Source organism: Thamnophis sirtalis, unplaced genomic scaffold (genome assembly GCF_051295495.1).
Source record: "Thamnophis sirtalis isolate CommonGarterSnake01/CBP01778 unplaced genomic scaffold, rThaSir2_p1.2 scaffold_4, whole genome shotgun sequence".
In the NCBI taxonomy this organism is placed as follows: Eukaryota; Metazoa; Chordata; class Lepidosauria; order Squamata; family Natricidae; genus Thamnophis; species Thamnophis sirtalis.
This window is the reverse complement of record NW_028261384.1, coordinates 104049312-104068095: the sequence shown is the minus strand read 5'-3', so window position 1 is coordinate 104068095 and position 18784 is coordinate 104049312. Positions and strand designations below refer to the sequence as shown.

Here is an 18784-nt window from a genome sequence, read left to right as displayed (position 1 = left end):
AGACAAAAATATTTTTGTTAGGTATAGTCTCAGAAAAGTATGATAAAGGGAATATATATTTCATATTGCATGTTTTGACAGCAGCAAGAATCGTATTTGCATAGCGCTGGAAAAATGAAGAAATACCTACTGAAGAAAATGCAATTAGAAAAATACTAGACTGTGCAGAAATGAACAGATTGACATTAAAGGTAAAAGAAAAAGAAGATACAGATTATTTTCAAACATGGGGCTTGTTTTATCAATGGTTGAATAACAGAGGGAGAAATTAGGAACTGGAAAAGTACTACTAGGTAAGCAAATTGATGCAGACAATATACTATTCACAAAGCACTTATGCATGTAAAGAAAAAAATGTATAAACTGTTTTTAAAAAATTCAGATGTTTGGCAACTGCCATGTATTTTTGATGGTTGCAGGGTCCCGGAGTCATATAATCCCCTTTTGCAACCTTCAGACAAGCTAATGGGAAAGCTAGATTCACTTAAGACTCATATTACTAATTTAACAACTGTAGTGATTCACTCAACAACTGTGGCAAGAAAGATAATAAAATGGGGGAAACCTCACTTAACAACTGTCTTTCTTAGCAGCAAAAAAGTTGGGCTCAATTATGGTCGGAGGTCAAGGTCTACCTGTGTAGAAGGCAATAAAACAGGAGGGGAAAAGTCTCCATAGAGGTGAGAATAGTCAGACTTATTTGAGGAAATAGGTGATATGGTCTAAAACAAGAAAATCCCTGCAGCTGTCTGAAAGGGAAGGTGGTTTCCCATCATTTGGCAATATTCAGGTAATACTTCTGTAGATTCTGACATTTTATGTAGGAACAGGACTTACATTGCTTTATTGTTGCCAGAAATAGAATACTCTTTTTTCCTGTCATGTCTTTGGTCTTGGAGTACATATATATCATATATTTTATATACCGGTATATATATACAATTTGATTGCTGCCATTTCACACATTATCACCAGAGGGCGCACCTCACCAGCTATATAGTATTATTTTTAAAAAATCCTTTAGCAAGATGGATTTCTATAATCTTACAGGTTGGGAATTGTTTTTACTTTTTTCTTCCTTCCTTTTTCCCTTCCTACCATAAAAGGAACTTTTTACTAATTTTCCAATGACTGTTAATCTTTTCTCTTCTCTTTAATTTAGGGGGATTTATTTATTTTTTCCCCTCTCTGTTCCTCTTTTTATTACAATTGTAAAGAATATTTCACACTAATACTACTAATAATAAATGAGTTGCCACATTTATAAAAAGCACATCGCCAGTGCAAGAAGTGCCTGATTGGCAGCAGATACTTTAGCTGCTGAGGATCCATGGAAAGGGGGGGGGGGAGGGAGGGAGGAAGGTTTAAAAGAAATTATTGTGGTCTCTCATAAACCGACAGATTTATTATGACAAAAGCCTTGATGGCAAATTGCAATAAATCTGTTGTTGTTGTTGTTGTTGTTGTTGTTTTACATGGCTCAAATCTCTGTTATTTTGCTGAAACAGACTTGCCTTGCAACCCCTCTGGAATTTGTCATATTAAACACACACACACACACACACACACACACGGAGGGAGGGAGGGAGGGAGGGAGGAAGAGAGAGAGAGGGAGAGAGAGAGAGAACACGGATTGATTAGGGCACATTTCCTTAAATGCTTAGAGTGGGGTGCAGTCATCTGCTGTATGCTGAAAAACAGCAAGAGTAACAAAAAACGGGAAAGGGCAGAACAAGGGTGGAATGCCAAAAGGAAGGCCTGAAACAATTCAGTCTGAGTTTAGAATTATGAATTATGCACCCATAATTCAATCCCCCGTGCGCGCCCCCCGCACATGCACATATGATTCCCTCCTGCCCCACCCCCTGTGCATGTGTGCACGACCCCCCCCCCCGCCCTCCTGAAGCCTGGAGAGGGTGAAAACAAGTCTTCCTGGGCCCCTTGGAGGCCCTCCGGAAGTCGGAAATTGCCTGTTTCTGAACTTCCGGTAGGCCCATTTTTTGCCCTCCCCAGTCTTCAGAGGCTTTCCTGAAGCCCGGGGAACACGAAAGCAGCCTCCCCCGGCCCTTTTAAGGCCGAAAATCACCTGGCTGGTGCATGCGTGCTGCAGCTGACGAAGGGCAACGGCTTGCATGCCCTCAGAGATGCCACCTGTGCCATGCATGTCATAGGTTCGCCATCATGGCCCTACCTGTCTGTGTCTCTGAGGCGAGAGTTTCTCTGCCTCTCCCTCCCTCCTTCCTCTCTCTCTACTCAAGATGACATGACTGCATAATCAAAAGTCTGCCTTTGTTTCTATCCATGCAGGTGCCCTCTTGACCTTTCTGACTCCCCCATGGATGCACCTGTTTCTTCAAGCTAGCTTTATGCCTGTCAGTTAAATGTATAATTTATCTCTCTCTTGCCTTTCCTTGTTTTTGCACACACAGGCACGTCTTGATCTTTTTACCTGATCCAGGGCATTTAGCTGATGCCTCTGATGTTATGATCCAGTTTAATCCAAGTGATGCCCCTCAACGTACCAGCTCTCATCATTTACAGTCAGCACAGCAGTTTGCTTGCTGGCTAAAGATGGTGAGACTTAACACTTAGCTTAACACAGTTGAAGGGCATAAAATTGGGGAAGTTCTTGTCATGGACATTATTTTAGTTTGGGAGGGGAAAAATTACACCCCCAATCTACCAGTGATTTAGAGGGGCATTTAGAACCCATATTTCTCTTCCTTTATGTAGCTCAACCAGTTTTCATGAGAATGGAAGAGACATGCAGTGCAAACAAGTGTAGGGGTTGAAGTTGGCCTGGAAACAAGACAATCGAGGCTCACATCCTCCCTTGACTTGCCAGATGGCTTTACAGGTGGGATAATTCTAAGTACATACAGTATATAAAAGTCACTTTGGGGCAAACATTTTGTTTCCCAGGGGAATGCTGCAGAGATTTCTCCCGTGGTCTGTGAAAAATTCCTCCCCTTTGCTTCACTTCCTATAATTTTGGCCTTTGGCTGAAATTATTTTTGTTTTTTTGGGTTGGATCCCAAGCCTTTTCATTCTAACAAATGGCTAAATAGGACAACAGATATGTCAATTCTGGAAGCAGAGTAGTTTCCCTTGAATTAGTAGTAATGGAATAGAAACGTTAAATAGCATTAAATGCAAGAAAGAAACAAATGGAATGAAATGAAAAAAATACCGCTTCTATTTCAAGAATTTAGACGCATTTTCAGACCTCTTTTGGGTGGCATATGAACAAAGGAGTCCCAGACTGGGTGGAGTTTAAATTGAATTAAAATTGAATGGAAATTAAATTAATTCACTACAGATAGTATGATAGGTTTCATTCATGTACCAACTTTTCCATTCTGACACAGTCAAAATCATTCAACATTAGATGTTCTGGAGGCATTTCTACCTAAAAGGGATTGTAAAAGAAGCAACTTCTCCCCGCACAGCCTTCCTGGGATTCCACATCAGTTATTTTACACTGATTCAGACAAACAGGGTTACCCTTTTTGGAAATCATTTGTCCCTTTGGGGAGGGATAAAAACTGACTTTGTTCGACATCATCAGAGTCTGCCATGCAACTCCCATCATGAGGAAAGTCTTTCTGTGAGATGACTTTGGCTGCTGCTACTGCCTGATTCAATAAGGCTCAGAAGTCTGTCTTTGGGAGTGATTCTTATGTCCCCTCACCATTGGAATCCTCACCCTTTATGAGGTTTATATGTGCTTAGCCCTTAGCAAGTGGCAGCTCCTAATTGACCTTGGCTCATCCCAGGAAAGCTATGCAGGTTGAGCCTGATTCGTGGTTGGATGAAATATCATGAGGGATGGCCAAGACTGGGAAGGTTAGACTAGGAAGCCCCCCCAAAAATCCCAGTTGTAAGCAATAGAGGAACGGCTTCCACATGAGGTCAAAGATGATTCTACACAGTCACTAGGAACTGAGACACCATCCGAAGGAATCTCCGCACTTTCCTAATTTAACCTGAACACCCAAACCAGCCCATTACCACCTCTGAAAAGTTCAAAGCCTGAGATTGTGAGGAATCTCCCAAAGGAAGAAACTTCACACCCAGGAAAAGAGTTCATACAGTCATTCCCAAATCCAACTTTTGTCAGCTCAGCATCTTCAGAACACCCATGAAAATAACGACAGGAATCTCATCTCACCCATCTCAAGGGCAGCTCTCGGAGGAGACTGGCTTATTCCCCAGCTGTGGAAACCCGCATACACTGTTAGGAAGATGGAAAAGGAAAAGTGAGGAAAATAAGACATCAGAAAGGAAAAAAGAAATCTGCAACAGTTAGGCTGGCGCTGTTGCAAAAGGGGAACGTTTGACCGCAGCTTCATCCATAGCTATAGTGATCACCATGAGGCATGGCGCCACCTGTTTCATCTGCATTGAGCATATTTAGAGGGAGGAATCAGATTCTGTTATTCTGTGCTGTGATTCTTCGTGACTGTCTGAACAAGCCCTTGGATTTTACTTGGCAAGATTTCAGAAGAGGTGAGCCATTGCCCCATTCCTGAGACTGAAAGAACACAACTGGCCCAAGGTCACCCAGCTGACTTTATACTTAAGGTGTCTGTGGGGAGGCTAGAACTCATCATCTCTTGGTCTCTAGCCTTGATGCCTTAATCACTACACCAAACTGGTTCTTGGTGTGCTATAGGGTAGTAATAAAAAGTGAAAACAGCTTAAGTCTTCTGTTAGCTTCAAGTCTGAATTAGACCTAAGCCAAGTAAAAGTAGCAGGCACTGACAACCCTTCACCTCAGTAGTCTCATCTGGCAACAGCGGGTAGCCATTCCGTTTCCCACAATGCTCCAACATAGACTTAATCCTTGGCATTGGCAATTCCAATTGTCTTGTAAATTCAAATGGCCACCTTCCCTTTGATAGCCTCCTTTTCTAGGGCAGATGAACAAGAGGGTAATTCCTAGTGACATCTAGGTACTACGTCAGCCCTGACTACATTCAGATCCAGAGGCTTGAGGTTTGAAGAACGCTCCTTGTCTTCATTCCCTAAAGCTACCATGTGTAAAAAAAAAAGGTCAGGAAAATTAAATAACCAGTGCTAAAAATTCAGGCCAAAGCACCAAGCAGATGATGACCCTGAAAGCTTTTAAGACAAAAATGGGACAGAGATGTATGTTTTGAGAGGATTCTGAACCAGAAGAGTCCATGGAAGAGGGTTAGTATCAAAAAAAGTCAAGAAGGTGGCTTCAGTAACATGATTGCAGTTGCAATCTTCACTCTTGGTTTCCAACACCATTGGACAATATAGCCAACAGTAAGAGATGCAGGGAGATATAGCTTAGCAGTAAATGGAGATGCATACCCAGTTGTGTAACGTTGCCAAGTAAAATACCAGCACTCACTCAGGACAGCATTCCCAAACCTTTCCGGCTTTGCAGACCGGGGGGGCGGGGAGAGAGGATGGTTCTGTATGAGTGACAGGCAAGCACAACTCAGCTCCATTTGCACAAGCAGCGGACATGTGTGCCCATCACTTGCACAAATGGAGCTTTCATGTGTGTGCGCACTTGCCACTTCCACAGCTCGGCTCCGAATGGACCACAGCCCAGTAGTGGGCTACAGCCCAAGGATTAGGGACCCCAAGGATTAGGGATTCTTATCTTTTTATACAACCCCAATAATTATCTTTGCTGCAAGAAAGTCAAGAAGGCATCCTTCTCAATATTGAAATGGTGCTTTTGCAGAAACAGGTCTGTACCATCATAGTTTATGAGTTCCTTGCTTTTAGCACTGATTCTTGAAAAATAAAGGATCCAAATTTCTAAAGTCCAACAGTAATCCTGCTACATGCCTGGATCCCCAAAATGTCTGCAGGACCCAATGCTTTAGTTAAAATAAGGAAAGCAACAGCAGATTATCATGTTGCAAGGACCTCTATTTTCATATATTTTTTTTAAACCTGCCCCCCTGGAGATGCTTTTGCCTGGTTCCTCATGTCCGTAAAATTTGTGCAGCTGTTCAGATGGAGACAGAATGACATCCAGAATACACATGGAAGTATTTTTGCTTTATATTATCTGTTTCCAGTCTATTTTTCCAAAGAGGAAATCCCAAAATGAACACTAATAAACAAGCATGCTTCAACAGGATAGAACTTAAAAATAAAAACAAAACAAATAATGTATACATAACAGAATATAGTTTCACCTAACTTTCACCCACTATATATCCCTTCTTACCACGTCATTTTATTACCAATGATTCTTGATTGAAATTATTTTGGTTTTTAAACTGCAGTTATGAAATTGAATTGGCATAGCAGCACAGATCAGCTTTGTCAGAATCTTCTTCCTAACAACATTGTGAAAATTTTTAGAAGTTTAAAATGCAACCTGTTGTCTGTCTGCTCTTTTAAGAGAAAAGCCCTGAATTCATTTTTCGTAACTTGGCAGGCAAATGATCCTCCAATCTTGCCCCCAGGGTATGCAAGAGTTGAGGTCTCTGTTGGAATTCGAGGTTCCCAGTGGAACGAGCCAGGAGCTCTGATTTCGTTTTGAAGGCAGCCAACTTCAGCTTTTCACCTTCCTCCTCCATGTTGCAGACAGAACTGATCTGCTGGATTTTCAAGAGGTCACCAGTGCTGCAAGCTTTTTCAACACTGGTGGAGCAAAGACTTGGGATGCCCCTCTGGAGGTCCCCCTTCCCAGTACAAAGCTTCTGAAATTTGCTGGGAAGACGGTTGCTCTTCTCTTCAAAAAACTCCAGACAGTCAAGCGAGGAGATCTTTTCCCGCCGACTCCTATGACTCCCAGTAGGGGTGTTCAGAGGCGACGGGAGAGCCAAATTCTCTTCCTGCTCTTTCACACTATAGGGAGGAGTTGGAACTTCAAAGGTGCAATGAAATTGGGAATAGTCCACACGGAAAAAGCCATCTTCCAGTGACATCACAGGGAGGAACCGGTGGCCCCAAAGGACTTCGTCTTCTGTGTAAGAGGTTCTGGCTTGGCACGTCATTCCTAAGATAAGGAAATAGTAAAGGAACCAAAGTTAGGTTTGTAAATGACAAATGCCATTCAGCCTAGATTTTCAAAGGATCTTTGTTATTCCCGCAACTCTGCTTTGTGGGAAGACACCATCGTCCTTGTGGGCGGAGCAGAAAATGCAAGCTACAGTAAGTAGGGTATATTTGGACATATCTATATATCATATTGTTATGCTACCCCATCTCAAAAATGTGACTCTGGGCAGTGTACAATAAAACCATAAAAATAGTAATTACAAAAACCACTCTATAATTAAAACATTAATGTTGTGATAAAAAATTAACGTCCTGGGAAAGAGCTTTAGATGAGACATGCAATTAAACCCGTATCTTTAATATATGGATTTCCTTCTATATTCTGTATGGAATGGAAATGGTAGAACAATCTTGGCAGGAATTCTCCTACTACTCTCACATACAACGACCATCTTCTGGACCCAACTCAGTCCATCACTTCCCAAATATTTTCCTTCACAATGGGTGAGAAACTTGTGGCTCTCTACCTCCTGCTAACCTGCATTTGGATCCCTAGTGCTGTGATGGTGAACCTATGGCAAGTGTGCCAGAGATGGCATGCAAGGCTGTCCTTCTGAGCATGCACAGCATCGGCAAGTGCTCTTCTGGTTTCTGGCATCACATGTGCACTGGATAGCTGGTCTTCATGTTTCTGGCACTCCAGCATGCTTATACATTCCTGTTTGGGCACTTGGTGCCAAAAAGGTTCACCATCACGGCACTAGTGCAATTTGTGTTCAGTTCTGGAGCTACTGGTCCCCCTGTCTACCCTTTCCAATAAAGATCTACTATTTTCCTGTCTGCTTTTCCTCCCTAAATTCCTGCAAAATTGCTGTTTACACAAGACTATTTCATGCATTGGTTGGGACACCACATTCCCATTAAAATAGCCATTCTCTTTTTAAAAAGTCAACTTTGTGATTTCCTACATCTGCACAGAGAACTGACTTACGTGTATGTGTGTGTATGGCATGTTCAATTCGTTTCTTCTTCTTCTCTGACATTACAGAAGATAACATGAGTGTGATTTTCCAGTGCTAAGGAAGGCACATCTAAAAAAGTAAGATGGGTATTGCAGTTTGCCTTGGCCAGAAATAATGTAAAGTCTCGGGGAACTATTTTGTAAGACTTTTTGAATTTTGGAAAGGAAAACCCATTGCAAGGACTCTTCCTGGAGCTCTTTCTTGGCTTTGTTCTTTCCTTGTTCTCTGCTCAGACGTGATATAGCTGTGATGGCGAATCTATGGTACACATACCACAGGTCCCACACAGAGCCATCTCTGAGGCCTGCAAAGCCTGAGGAGGATAAAAAATGGGCCTACCGGAAGTTCAGAAACGGACTATTTCCGATTTCTGAAGGGCCTCCCGGGGGGGATGTTTTCACCCTCCCCAGGCTTCAGGAGGGTGGGGTGGTGGTGTCATGCCTACGTGCATGGCAGTGGGGCAGGGGTGGGTCATACATGCATGCGCGAGGTGTGTGCGGGGATTGAATTATGGGTATGGGTATGGGCACGCACATGTGCACGCTTTCAGCATCTGAGCCAAAAAAGGTTAGCCATCACTGTGATATAGCCTGTTTAGCTGGATGTGACTTGTGCAACATACAACCCCCCAAAAGCCTTGAGCAAGGGACCCCATCAAATCATTACTAAATTGTACTGATTTAACCTAAGACTGGGTGGACAGCCATGAGTTTGATTGCCTGTTTCAAAGGCAACCAGGCAGAAAACAAACACATTAATCTGCCTCGGTTACTCTATTTTTGCTGAATCTAAGATGCCCTTCCAGTTTGATGCAGAAAAGATGTATTTTCTGAAGAAGAAAAAAATAATACAGTAAGTTTTAATGCGACAGAAGGGAAAAATCATTAAATAAATTACTGAAGAAGAACATGTGCCAACTGAACATAATTGAGCAAGTTGAAATGAAATGAAATGTAGCTTTTTGTCCGAGCACCAGACATGATTTTCTAGAGGGGAGGCCCAGGCACACAACTGTGTCGCCCGCAGCGGGGAAAAATGTTGTGTGCCGCTAATGTAGTCATTCTGGCAGTTCTGCTGTATTGCCCCATGCCCTCTCTCATTAGGCCGACTGCTTTGAGGTTTGATTTGGCTCTATGTAAGCTTTCTCCTGCCTGACCTGGAGCTGGGCTCTCTTTGTGCTTACCTAGAGAAGGCACAGCTTTGTGCAACCATAATCTGGTCAAGAGATGCATTTGGTTTGGATGGAACTGGGGAAAAGCTTCATCTCTTACCCATTGTGCTTGCTTCTATTATTTGAACAGAATCACTGCACTGCATGAGATTAGCACTGGAATTCTTTTTTCTAAAAAGAAGTAGCTATTAATACGCCATAGGCTGTTCACAGTTTAACAAGTAACAATGAAGGCAGATTTGGGAATATATGCCATGATTGTGTGACAGCAGGTTGGGACTCTGTTCAAACAATATACAATTTGTGTGCAACCACACTCACGATCACAGTGGAGCCCAAAATTTATGTTGCTAAGAAAGGCAATTGGTAAGTGAGTTTTGCCCCATTTTAGACCTTTCTTGCCACAGTTGTTAAGTGAATCATTGTAGTTGTTGTTAGTAACATGGTTGTTAAGTGAACCTGGCTTCTGTTTCTTGACTTTGCCTGTCAAGAAAGTTGCAAAAGGGGATCACATGATCCCAGAACGTTGGATGGAATAATAAATGTGAGTCAGTTGACAAATGTCCAAATTTTGATCACATGACCGGGGGATGCTGCAGTGGTAGTAAGTGTGAAAAATGGTCATAACTCACTTTTTTCAAGGCCATTGTAACTGTTCTGACCTAGGTTTCCCGGGACAGTAAAAAGCACACTTAGTCCCAAAAACCCTCTTTTTATTTCAACAGCTCTGAATTATGTTCATTCAGAACCCATAATGAGAAAAATAGTTTGTAAAGAGTCCGACAGAAGTCTGCCAAAGTCTTTCAGGTAAGACTGATAAGCACACACTTTCTCCCTTGAAAAACTGCCAAAGACCTAATTGGCAATTGGCTTTGCAAGGCCACATGGAGTCAAAACAGAGCTTCAGACTTTAAACTGACGAGAACAAACAATGTTGCTTCTTGCAAAGACTCATGTGCCTTGCTCCTCTTTTATGTCTTATGGGAGGGGCCAATCATCTCCACGCCTTACTCCTGAGTTGCCCCTTTTGTCTTAACTGTTCTTGCCTTGTTGCAGCTCTGCACATGCACGCACTGTGAACAGGCTCCCCCGGTTCCTCTTCCTTGCTGATGTCCCCCTCTGGAGTCTCTGGAAGCAGCACATAACTCCCAGATGGCCCTGGCCCCCTCTCTGCCTCTGATGCAGAGCCCTCGTCTGAGCCTTCCTCAGACTCCAGGACTGGCTCATGTTCCTTCCCAACCCCTTCACTGTCCGACTTTGCTGCCAGCTCCACAGGCTGCCACCGGACCACAATAGTAACTTTGAATGGTCACTAAATGAACTGTTGTAAGTTGAGGACTACCTGTACACATTCAGCAGTTGCGGGCGACCTACATGCATCAATGCAATTTCCGTCTGGATCCAGCCACGAAGGATTACACTAGATCACAAAGGTAGAGCCAAGGTGGCGCAGTGGTTAAATGCAGCACTGCAGGCTACTGCTAGATCAGCAGTTCAGCGGTTCAAATCTCACCGGCTCAGGGTTGACTCAGCCTTCCATCCTTCCGAGGTGGGTAAAATGAGGACCCAGATTGTTGGGGGCAATATGCTGACTCTCTGTAAACCGCTTAGAGAGGCCTGAAAGGCCTATGAAGCGGTATATAAGTCTACTGCTATTGCTATGTAAGCACTTTTAATTCTTCCATGATTCTCTTTGGATGCAAATGAGAAAAGTTTTATTAGTGCCAGTTGTTCAATGCCTAGCAGCCTTTGCAGCTAGTGCATCCCCTGAGCTTCATGTATTCCAAACTTAAAATAACCAAATAAATAATAATTACACACAAGGGCCATATAGATTCTCAGCCAAGAAAAGTTGAACCAGGCAATCTGTACTAATTATGCAAATTAAACATTATAGCATCTTCCCCTATTTTGCATAATGTACTGTACAGTGATTCCATTTTTCATCACGGGTTTTTTTTATTTTTTAACCATTCATAAGGAGGTTTTTTAAAAACACAACTATTACATCTACTCTGCCAATTGTGAGGAAAAGAAGCAGCAAAGGACTGTGTTAAGTGAAGAAACACACCCCTGCACTGCTGCAGATTTTATCACACTGCTTTTGAGATCACCACACATTTTAAAGTGGATCTCAACAGCCTTCAGGACTAGAAATCTGTGTTATAAATAATGGAAATGTATTGACTGCTCTGATAGCTAGATTTGGAACTTTATTCTCTGTTCCATATACCTTCCTAAGTTATAGCATTGGCAAATCCTGGTCCTTTCTAAATATCACTGGTGACAAACTTACCACAACGTTCTGCAAAAAAACAATCATGAAGATATTCTAAAGGAAGTTAGTTGTTACATCCCACCTTTATTATGCACAATTTAAGGCAGTGTGCATAATGCTCCACCTCCTATTTTCCCCATAACAACCCTATGAGATAATCCAGAAAGGAAGCACGTCCAGATGAACTATTTCTACTTTTATTATAAGGCTGCATTATTTATAATTTTGCAAATCTGAAAGCACATTTCTCCTTGATTACCTTTCTGGCCCGAAAAACTAGAAAGATTTGGGAAGCTTCCTGGGCTCACATTCCTTCTGTGGGCTAAAGCTGCCTCTTAGCTGCCCATTTCCTTGGTGGTAACTCTTCCCCATTGCCCAAAGTCACACCATTACAGATGGTTTAGGCTGAGGGAGAATGCTTGGTCCAAAGTCATCCAGCCAGCTTTTATGCTCTAATGTCATTATGGAAATGATCTTGGGAGATAGGGGGAAGAGCTGCAGATTAGACAATGATCAAACAAATGATAGGTGAATCTGCAAAAGGAATGGAAGCATCTCTTAGATGGGACCTCCCCTAGTTTTTTGGACTGCAAAGATGAGAGGGAAGGATGTACTTTTGGACTTGCAAGATTGATGTCAGTGTTGTGAGGTAGTCCAGACAAGAAACAGACCCAGAAATGCTAGCTTTAACTTTACTGTAAGCTTTACATTAATAGAATCCTGTAAGTCTGAATGTGCAGATTTAAGAGCTCCCACACATTTACAGCCCAATAAACTAGGGATGATTTCTTCTGATATAATAGCCTCCCTCTCTTTCCTTCTGTGGGTTAAGCTGCCCCTTATCTGACAATTGCCTTGGTAGATGGGTTCGTACCAGTTTGGTGGAACTGGTAGTGCTTTGGCAGCCTGGGTCAGGGACCCAGGCCTGCCACACCCCCAAACCGGTTCTCCGGTTTGCCACCACCTTGCTTTTTGCTTCTGCACATGAGAAGAGGAATTTTTATTGCACTATGTATCAAGCGCGTGGGCGGAGTGTGGCCATGAGTGAACTGGCAGTAGCAACTGATGGAACCTAACCCTGCCTTGGATCACCCAAAGGTGCTTTTTTTCGGAAGGCAACTGGACTACCACCAGTAGCCTCCCACTGTCCAGTGCGATCCCACAAAGTTGGCCTCCTCAGGGTGCCATCAGCCAGACAGTGTCGGCTAGTGACCCCCAGGGGGAGAGCCTTCTCTGTGGGAGCGCCTTCCCTCTGGAATGAGCTGCCCCCGGAGCTTCGCATAATCCCTGACCTACAGTCCTTCCGACGTGCCCTAAAAAGTTGGCTTTTCCAGCAAGCCAGCCTGGCCTGAACAAAACAAAACAAATTATTGATTATTGTTAATTTTAATTGAATTTTTAAAATGTTTTGTTAATATTAATTGGGTTTATTTTGGATACTCTATCCATTTTCTTTTTTAACTTTTGTAATATGTTTTTTTTTTAAATGTTGTATGCCGTCCTGAGTCCTTTGGGAGAAGGACGGCATATAAATCTAATAAAAAAACAACAAACAAACTTTCTTGTTTTTTTCTTTTGAAGATGTCTCACTTCTCATCCAAGTAGCTTCTTCAACTCAGGATAGTGGGGAATGGAAGGATTTATATTCCTTGCAGACAGCTGGTCATTTACATCCTTTTAGAGGGTTGTTGAAGCACTTGGAGGTTTATCTGTGTCCTTAGGGTCACCTAAGTGGTACTCCTGGTTCCTGCAGAGTAGACTGTAATTTTTCCCTTCTGGAAATCCATTCCCACTCCATTCAAAGGGTGTTCATCCCAAATTGTATAGCTAAAAGTCTGTAGAGATTCTCGGTAATCCAGATTAGGGATTAGATACCCCATGATTTGGATGACTGTGAGAATTTCTACAGAGTAATTGCCTTGGAGGGGACTTTTCTATCATGCCATTCCCACATACCACAGGCCTAAAGGAGACCTAGAACTTATAGTTCCTGTTTTTTAATCCAACACTTTAATCCTTACACCACAGTTTCTGTGTCAGTTCAGCCTTTCCCATTCCCAAGATACTCCAGGCAATGGCGGTATTTAGCTGGTTCTCTCTGGTTCTGGCAAACTAGTAGCGGCAGATGCAGGAGGCTCCGCCCACCCACCCCGATGTAATGTGTGACCTTCTGTGCATGTGCGTGCTCACATTTGTGAACTGGTCGGGAAGGTAAGTGAATCCCACCACTGGGTCCAGGTTTGCAAGTCCTAGAATTCTCAGAGTCTACACACACTGGCTAGGAATTCTGAGTGTTGCCACATTGAGAAAAGTGGCTTTAGTCCTATTTCTTTCAGGGGAGTTATAACTAATCGTCTAACTCAGTGATGGCCAACCATTTTGTCCACACCCATAATGCAATGCATGCACGGCCCCGTGTGCGCCCCAACCCTTGTGTGTCCTCCCTGCACGTGAACCTCATTCCCTGTTTTGGTCCTAGCAGGCCTTCCTGCAGCCTCCTGGGACAAAAAAAGGTGGGGGGGGGAACGCCACACGGTTAAACTGAACTGGGGTGACAGCTCACGTGCCTGCAGAGAGGGGTCCGTGTGCCACCTATGGCATGCATGCATCACGGGTCTAACCCATAGAAAGATCAGGAAAACACCATATGGCAATCTAGGTTTGGGAAGTGCAGAGGTTTCGTGCTTATACCATTCATCCATCAATTCTAGTGTGTGCAAAGGTAAGAAACAACCTGTGGCTCTATTTGCTGATGATCAATCCCTCAGTAGTTATTGACTTAGCTCAGTTTATTTAAGTATGTTTCTCTAGCCCTGTTGAAGAGTCTTACGTGCTTAGGAAGTGCTGAAGGTAAAATACACAAATGGATACAGAATATATCTTCAGAGAAATGATTAAGAAACCCTTTTAATCTCCTGGGGTAGCAAAATCCTTTACCACAGTATTTTGTTCCAAGCAAAGCATGGACCTAATGCCTGCTCAGAGCTATACCCGCTGAGCATTCTGGGAGTTGCAGTCCTAGACCAGAGTTGGCAGGAGAGCAATGGTGTCCAAGGGTTCCTACTATCTCTTGACTGGAAACCGCTAGAATCACATTAATAAACTCATAAGAAAATCCAAGATCCGAGAATAAGTAATATTTACTAAGCAGAGCAGGAAGCCAATATCAAAAGAATGGTAACAACTGAAGTTACAGGTAGTCCTTAGTTTATGACAGTGGTGAGATTCAATTTTTTTTGCTACCGGTTCTGTGGGTGTGGCTTGGTGGGCATGGCAGGGGAGGGGAAGGTTGCTGCAAAATTCCCATTTCCTCCCGATCAGCTGGGACTCCGGAGGCAGAGAATAGATGGGGGCGGGGCCAATCAGAGGTGGTATTTACCCGTTCTCCGAACTACTCAAAATTTCCACTACCGGTTCTCCAGAATTGGTGAGAACCTGCTGAATATCTCCTCTGCTTTATGACTATAACGCAGCCTGCTAATTATGGTCATAAGTCATAAGAGTCGTAAAGCGAGCCACCCATGTCACTGATCTGACTTTACAAGGGAACACCACAGTCCTTAAGCAAACCTATGAGCATTTTTGCCAAAAACAGGAGTAAACACTGTTTTTGGGGAAAAAACATCATACACTGCGGTAACATAAGTAATGTGAGTATAGCTAAAAGTAGTTGTAAATGCAGGTTGGTTGCCCAGCGCCCAAAATGCAGTCATGTGACTGCAGTCATATGCAGATACCCAGCCATAGGAACTTTCGAACCAAGTTATAAGTATCTTTGAAGGGGAAGTGTCGTAACTTGAAACAGTTGCTAAGAGTACAATCTTGTCAAGGGCTATCCATGTGGAGAAACTATTCCTTTTTAAAAAAAAATAAAAGGAGGTTCCTATTTTCATTCCACCTTAGCTAATGGCCTACTTGGCTCCCTTTTTTGAGTGGGTTGGCTTGTTTAAATCTAACCTCTACTTATAGTAGACTGCACTTAGTTCTTGTTTTTGCCCAGCCCTATGAGAATTAGCTCAGTTTGGGAACTACTCCAAGCGCCACAAAAGCCACATGTTCATGATATATCCAACTATAGGTAGTCCTCGATTTATGATCACAACTGAGCCCAAAATTTCCATTACTAAGAAGAAAGGCAATTGGTAAGTAGGTTTTTGCCCCATTTTACCTTTTTTGCCGCAGTTGTTAATCACTGCACTTGTTAAGTGAATCATATAGTCCTTAAGCGAATCTAGCTTCCCCCATTGACTTTGCTTGTCAAAAGTTGGCTGGGAAGGTTACAAATAGAGATCACATGACCCCAGGATGCCGCAACCATCGTAAACACATACCCGTTGCCAAGCGACCGCGTGATTATGTGATTGTGGAGATGCTGTAACGGTCCTAAAGTGTGAAAACTGGTCATAAGTCCCTTTTTTTCCAATGCAGTTGTTTGACTAGTCAACCGGATGATTGATTGTAAATTGCAAACTACCTGCAGTCATAATTTCCTAGCCTCTCTCTCCATTTCCTTCTGACAACTCTTAAGATTCCTTCTTTCCTGGCCACATTGAATGGGGTTGATTGTAGTTGGTTCAAAATACTGTATCTGGAGGGCAACATCTGCCTTCCCAGAATTAACGGCAAAATGGCCTTTCGGGCAGAGTTAAATCTCCAGTGTTTGGCCTATCTTTTTTTAGGAATGTGTAAAACATCTCAGAAGTTGTTTGTTCTAAAGGCTGTATTGTTGAAAATCTCAGAATAGCTGAAGTATACTTATATTTTATTATACCTTTATATTCAATATTTAAAATAATATTTCCATTGCCCACAGTCACTTTTTGAGGGAAATGGGCAGTTTCAAAATATGATAAATAAATAAAATATGATGTGTAAAGCATAAGAAACACCGAATGAAAATGTGTGCACAATACTAAGTCACATTGAAGACTGGGGAGAAAATTACGAGTGTGCCTGGTTTTAGAAAAACTGTGGTTTTGTTTGAACTTGCCCTGTTTTCTTGATAGGTTCACTACTCCTGAAGAAGAATATGGTATATTAGCATGCTGTACTTAAGAGAAAAGTTCAACCCATACTTAATCAAGACCTATTTATTTTCTAAATTAAGATTCAGCCTAAAAGTATTGACTGCATACTTTTATTCTGTACTCTACTTTCTCATTAAGGACAAAGTTCAGTAAGAAAGCATTGGAAAACTAAAATATATATATATATATTGTAACCATGTGGTTACAATTGGAAGATGATAATAACTCAGTATGAAATCCTGGAAATGCTAAAATGGTAATCAAGAATCATTAGTAGTCCCCAGCACATTTCCCCACCTGGTCCTCTCTATATGGAACTCTTCTATTCCACCCCTCTCCTCAAGCAGGAAGCCCTACACCATTTCAGACAAATGTTTGTCCAATCTATTCTTAAAAACCATCAGTGTTGGAATACCCACAACTTCTGGATGCAAGTCTTTTCACTGATTAATTGTTCTAACTAAAAGGAGAAAATTCTCCTTAGTTCTAGGTTGCTTCTCTCCTCGATTAGTTTCCACCCATTGCTTCTTGTCCTGCTCTCAGGTGCTTTGGGGAACAGGTTGACCTCCTCTTCTTTGGGGCGGCCCCTTAGATATCGGAACACTGCTATCATGTCACCCTTATTCCTTGCTTTCATTAAACTAGATACACTCAATTCCTGGAATGTATATTTTAGCTTCCAGTCCCCTAATCATCTTCGTTGCTCTTCTTCGCACCCTTTCTAGCATCTCAATATCTTTTTCTAGCTGCTCACTTCCTAGGCAGTTGGCCAGAAGTTCCGGGTTACAAGAATTACAGGAATTGTGGACCTTCTACCCACTAGGGCACCAGGCTGATGAAGGCTCTCGTTGAGTCATCAGCTGCCAGGCACAACTTCTCATAGGGAACATCTTGTCCTCCAGCAAGGACAAAAACATGCAATAATAGAGAAGATAATCTTTTCCCAGCAGTTTTGCTACCAAGACAGTAAATAAATTTTAAAAAATGGGAATGTACAATAATCAGCAAAAGAGCTTTCTTGTGTCTATCTGCTCATTTTAGAAGTACTTTGTCTTTTAATAGGAGCTATTCCAAAGAACAATCATTCCTGCACAGATTCTGCAGAATTTGAAGGCAGGTACTGCAGCTGAGTTGGCAGCTGACATCTGGAGAAAGTTGGCTCAGATTAAACCCTGGAATAATTTACAACCCAGTGGGGAGGGAGTTTCTTCCCCTTCTTGTCTTCAAAGGCAAAAGGTCTCCTCTATTTTAACAATGGTGAATATGTCAAAACCTAAAAAGCATCTACACGCTTCCAATGTTACTTCATTAAATAGGTGCCCCTGGAATCAGAACAGCTGTGCTATCGGTCAAATAATTAACTTTCTGTACCAGCTGTATTTGTTATTTGAGTCTTGGGGATCAGCACAGAAGAATAGAGGTTCTCCACTATTTCTAAATGGTGAGTATAAGGATGGGTGGGGAAGGGACATCCATGACTGCATTTGTCATAAGGCATGTAAAAGAAAGAGGGGGGGGGGAATTTCATTGCATAGACATGGCCAACTTTTTGACTTTAAAAAAATATTTCATTCACTCACTGCTAATGGATTGGTTGCATATCCCACTTGTCATTTAAGGCTGAACAAAAGGTGGACTATTACAGGACAGTAGGCAACTGGCATCAAAAATGCTTAGGGCTGATCAAGGTAATATGCATAATGAAGTAGCTCCCTAAACAAGAATTTAGCTGCTTTAAAGATTGTAATAAGGCCCTAAATTCTTTCTCATTCATTTCTCCAGCTAATTTACAATGGCAGCATTTCTGATGATGTTACCTAGTTTGGTAATAAAATGTCAGGAAGAAACCCATCAAGCTCAAAGAACACCAAGCACCCCCAGTTTACCCTTGAGCTACAAATTATCTTCTATTGGTCTTAGAATTCCCTATCTTATAACCAGAGGTGGGTTCCTACCAGTTTGCACCTATTCGGTAGAACCGGTTCGTCAAATCTACCAAACCAGTTAGAAGAAGTTCCACCAGTGGACCCAGAAAGCAGGCCACACCTACAGAAGAGGTTCCAAAAATTTTTGAAACCCACCACTGGTCCTTGTATATGATTATTCTACACTATCATGCTCATATTTATAAAACTCAGTGCCTCTGTGAAAGATACGGATGACTACTGCGTTTGTGGTGCAATCAGAACATTGCGTGTGTTGAAGTTGTTTTAACGCAAACCAAAGATGCCTTTTAAAAAACAAGTTTACATCATATTCTTATGCATGCCAGTGCTGTGGGTGAGGT

The 18784-nt window shown here is 42.3% G+C and overlaps 1 protein-coding gene across 2 annotated transcripts in view; it reads right to left on the bottom strand.

The window, feature by feature from the left end:
- Positions 1–3116: 3116 nt before the first annotated feature.
- Positions 3117–18784, bottom strand: part of LOC106538486 (G protein-activated inward rectifier potassium channel 1) — a 28830-nt gene continuing 13162 nt past the window's right edge. Inside the window, exons 3-4 of one of the 2 annotated variants that reach the window (XM_087713637.1) lie at positions 6374–6997; positions 3117–4234 (exon numbers count right to left, since the gene is read on the bottom strand). In XM_087713637.1, the coding sequence (XP_087569763.1) occupies positions 6393–6997 (605 nt within the window). In that variant the 3' untranslated portion in view covers positions 3117–4234; positions 6374–6392. Of the gene's footprint in view, positions 6998–18784 lie in introns of both variants that reach the window. The other variant, XM_087713636.1, reaches the window with a different exon arrangement.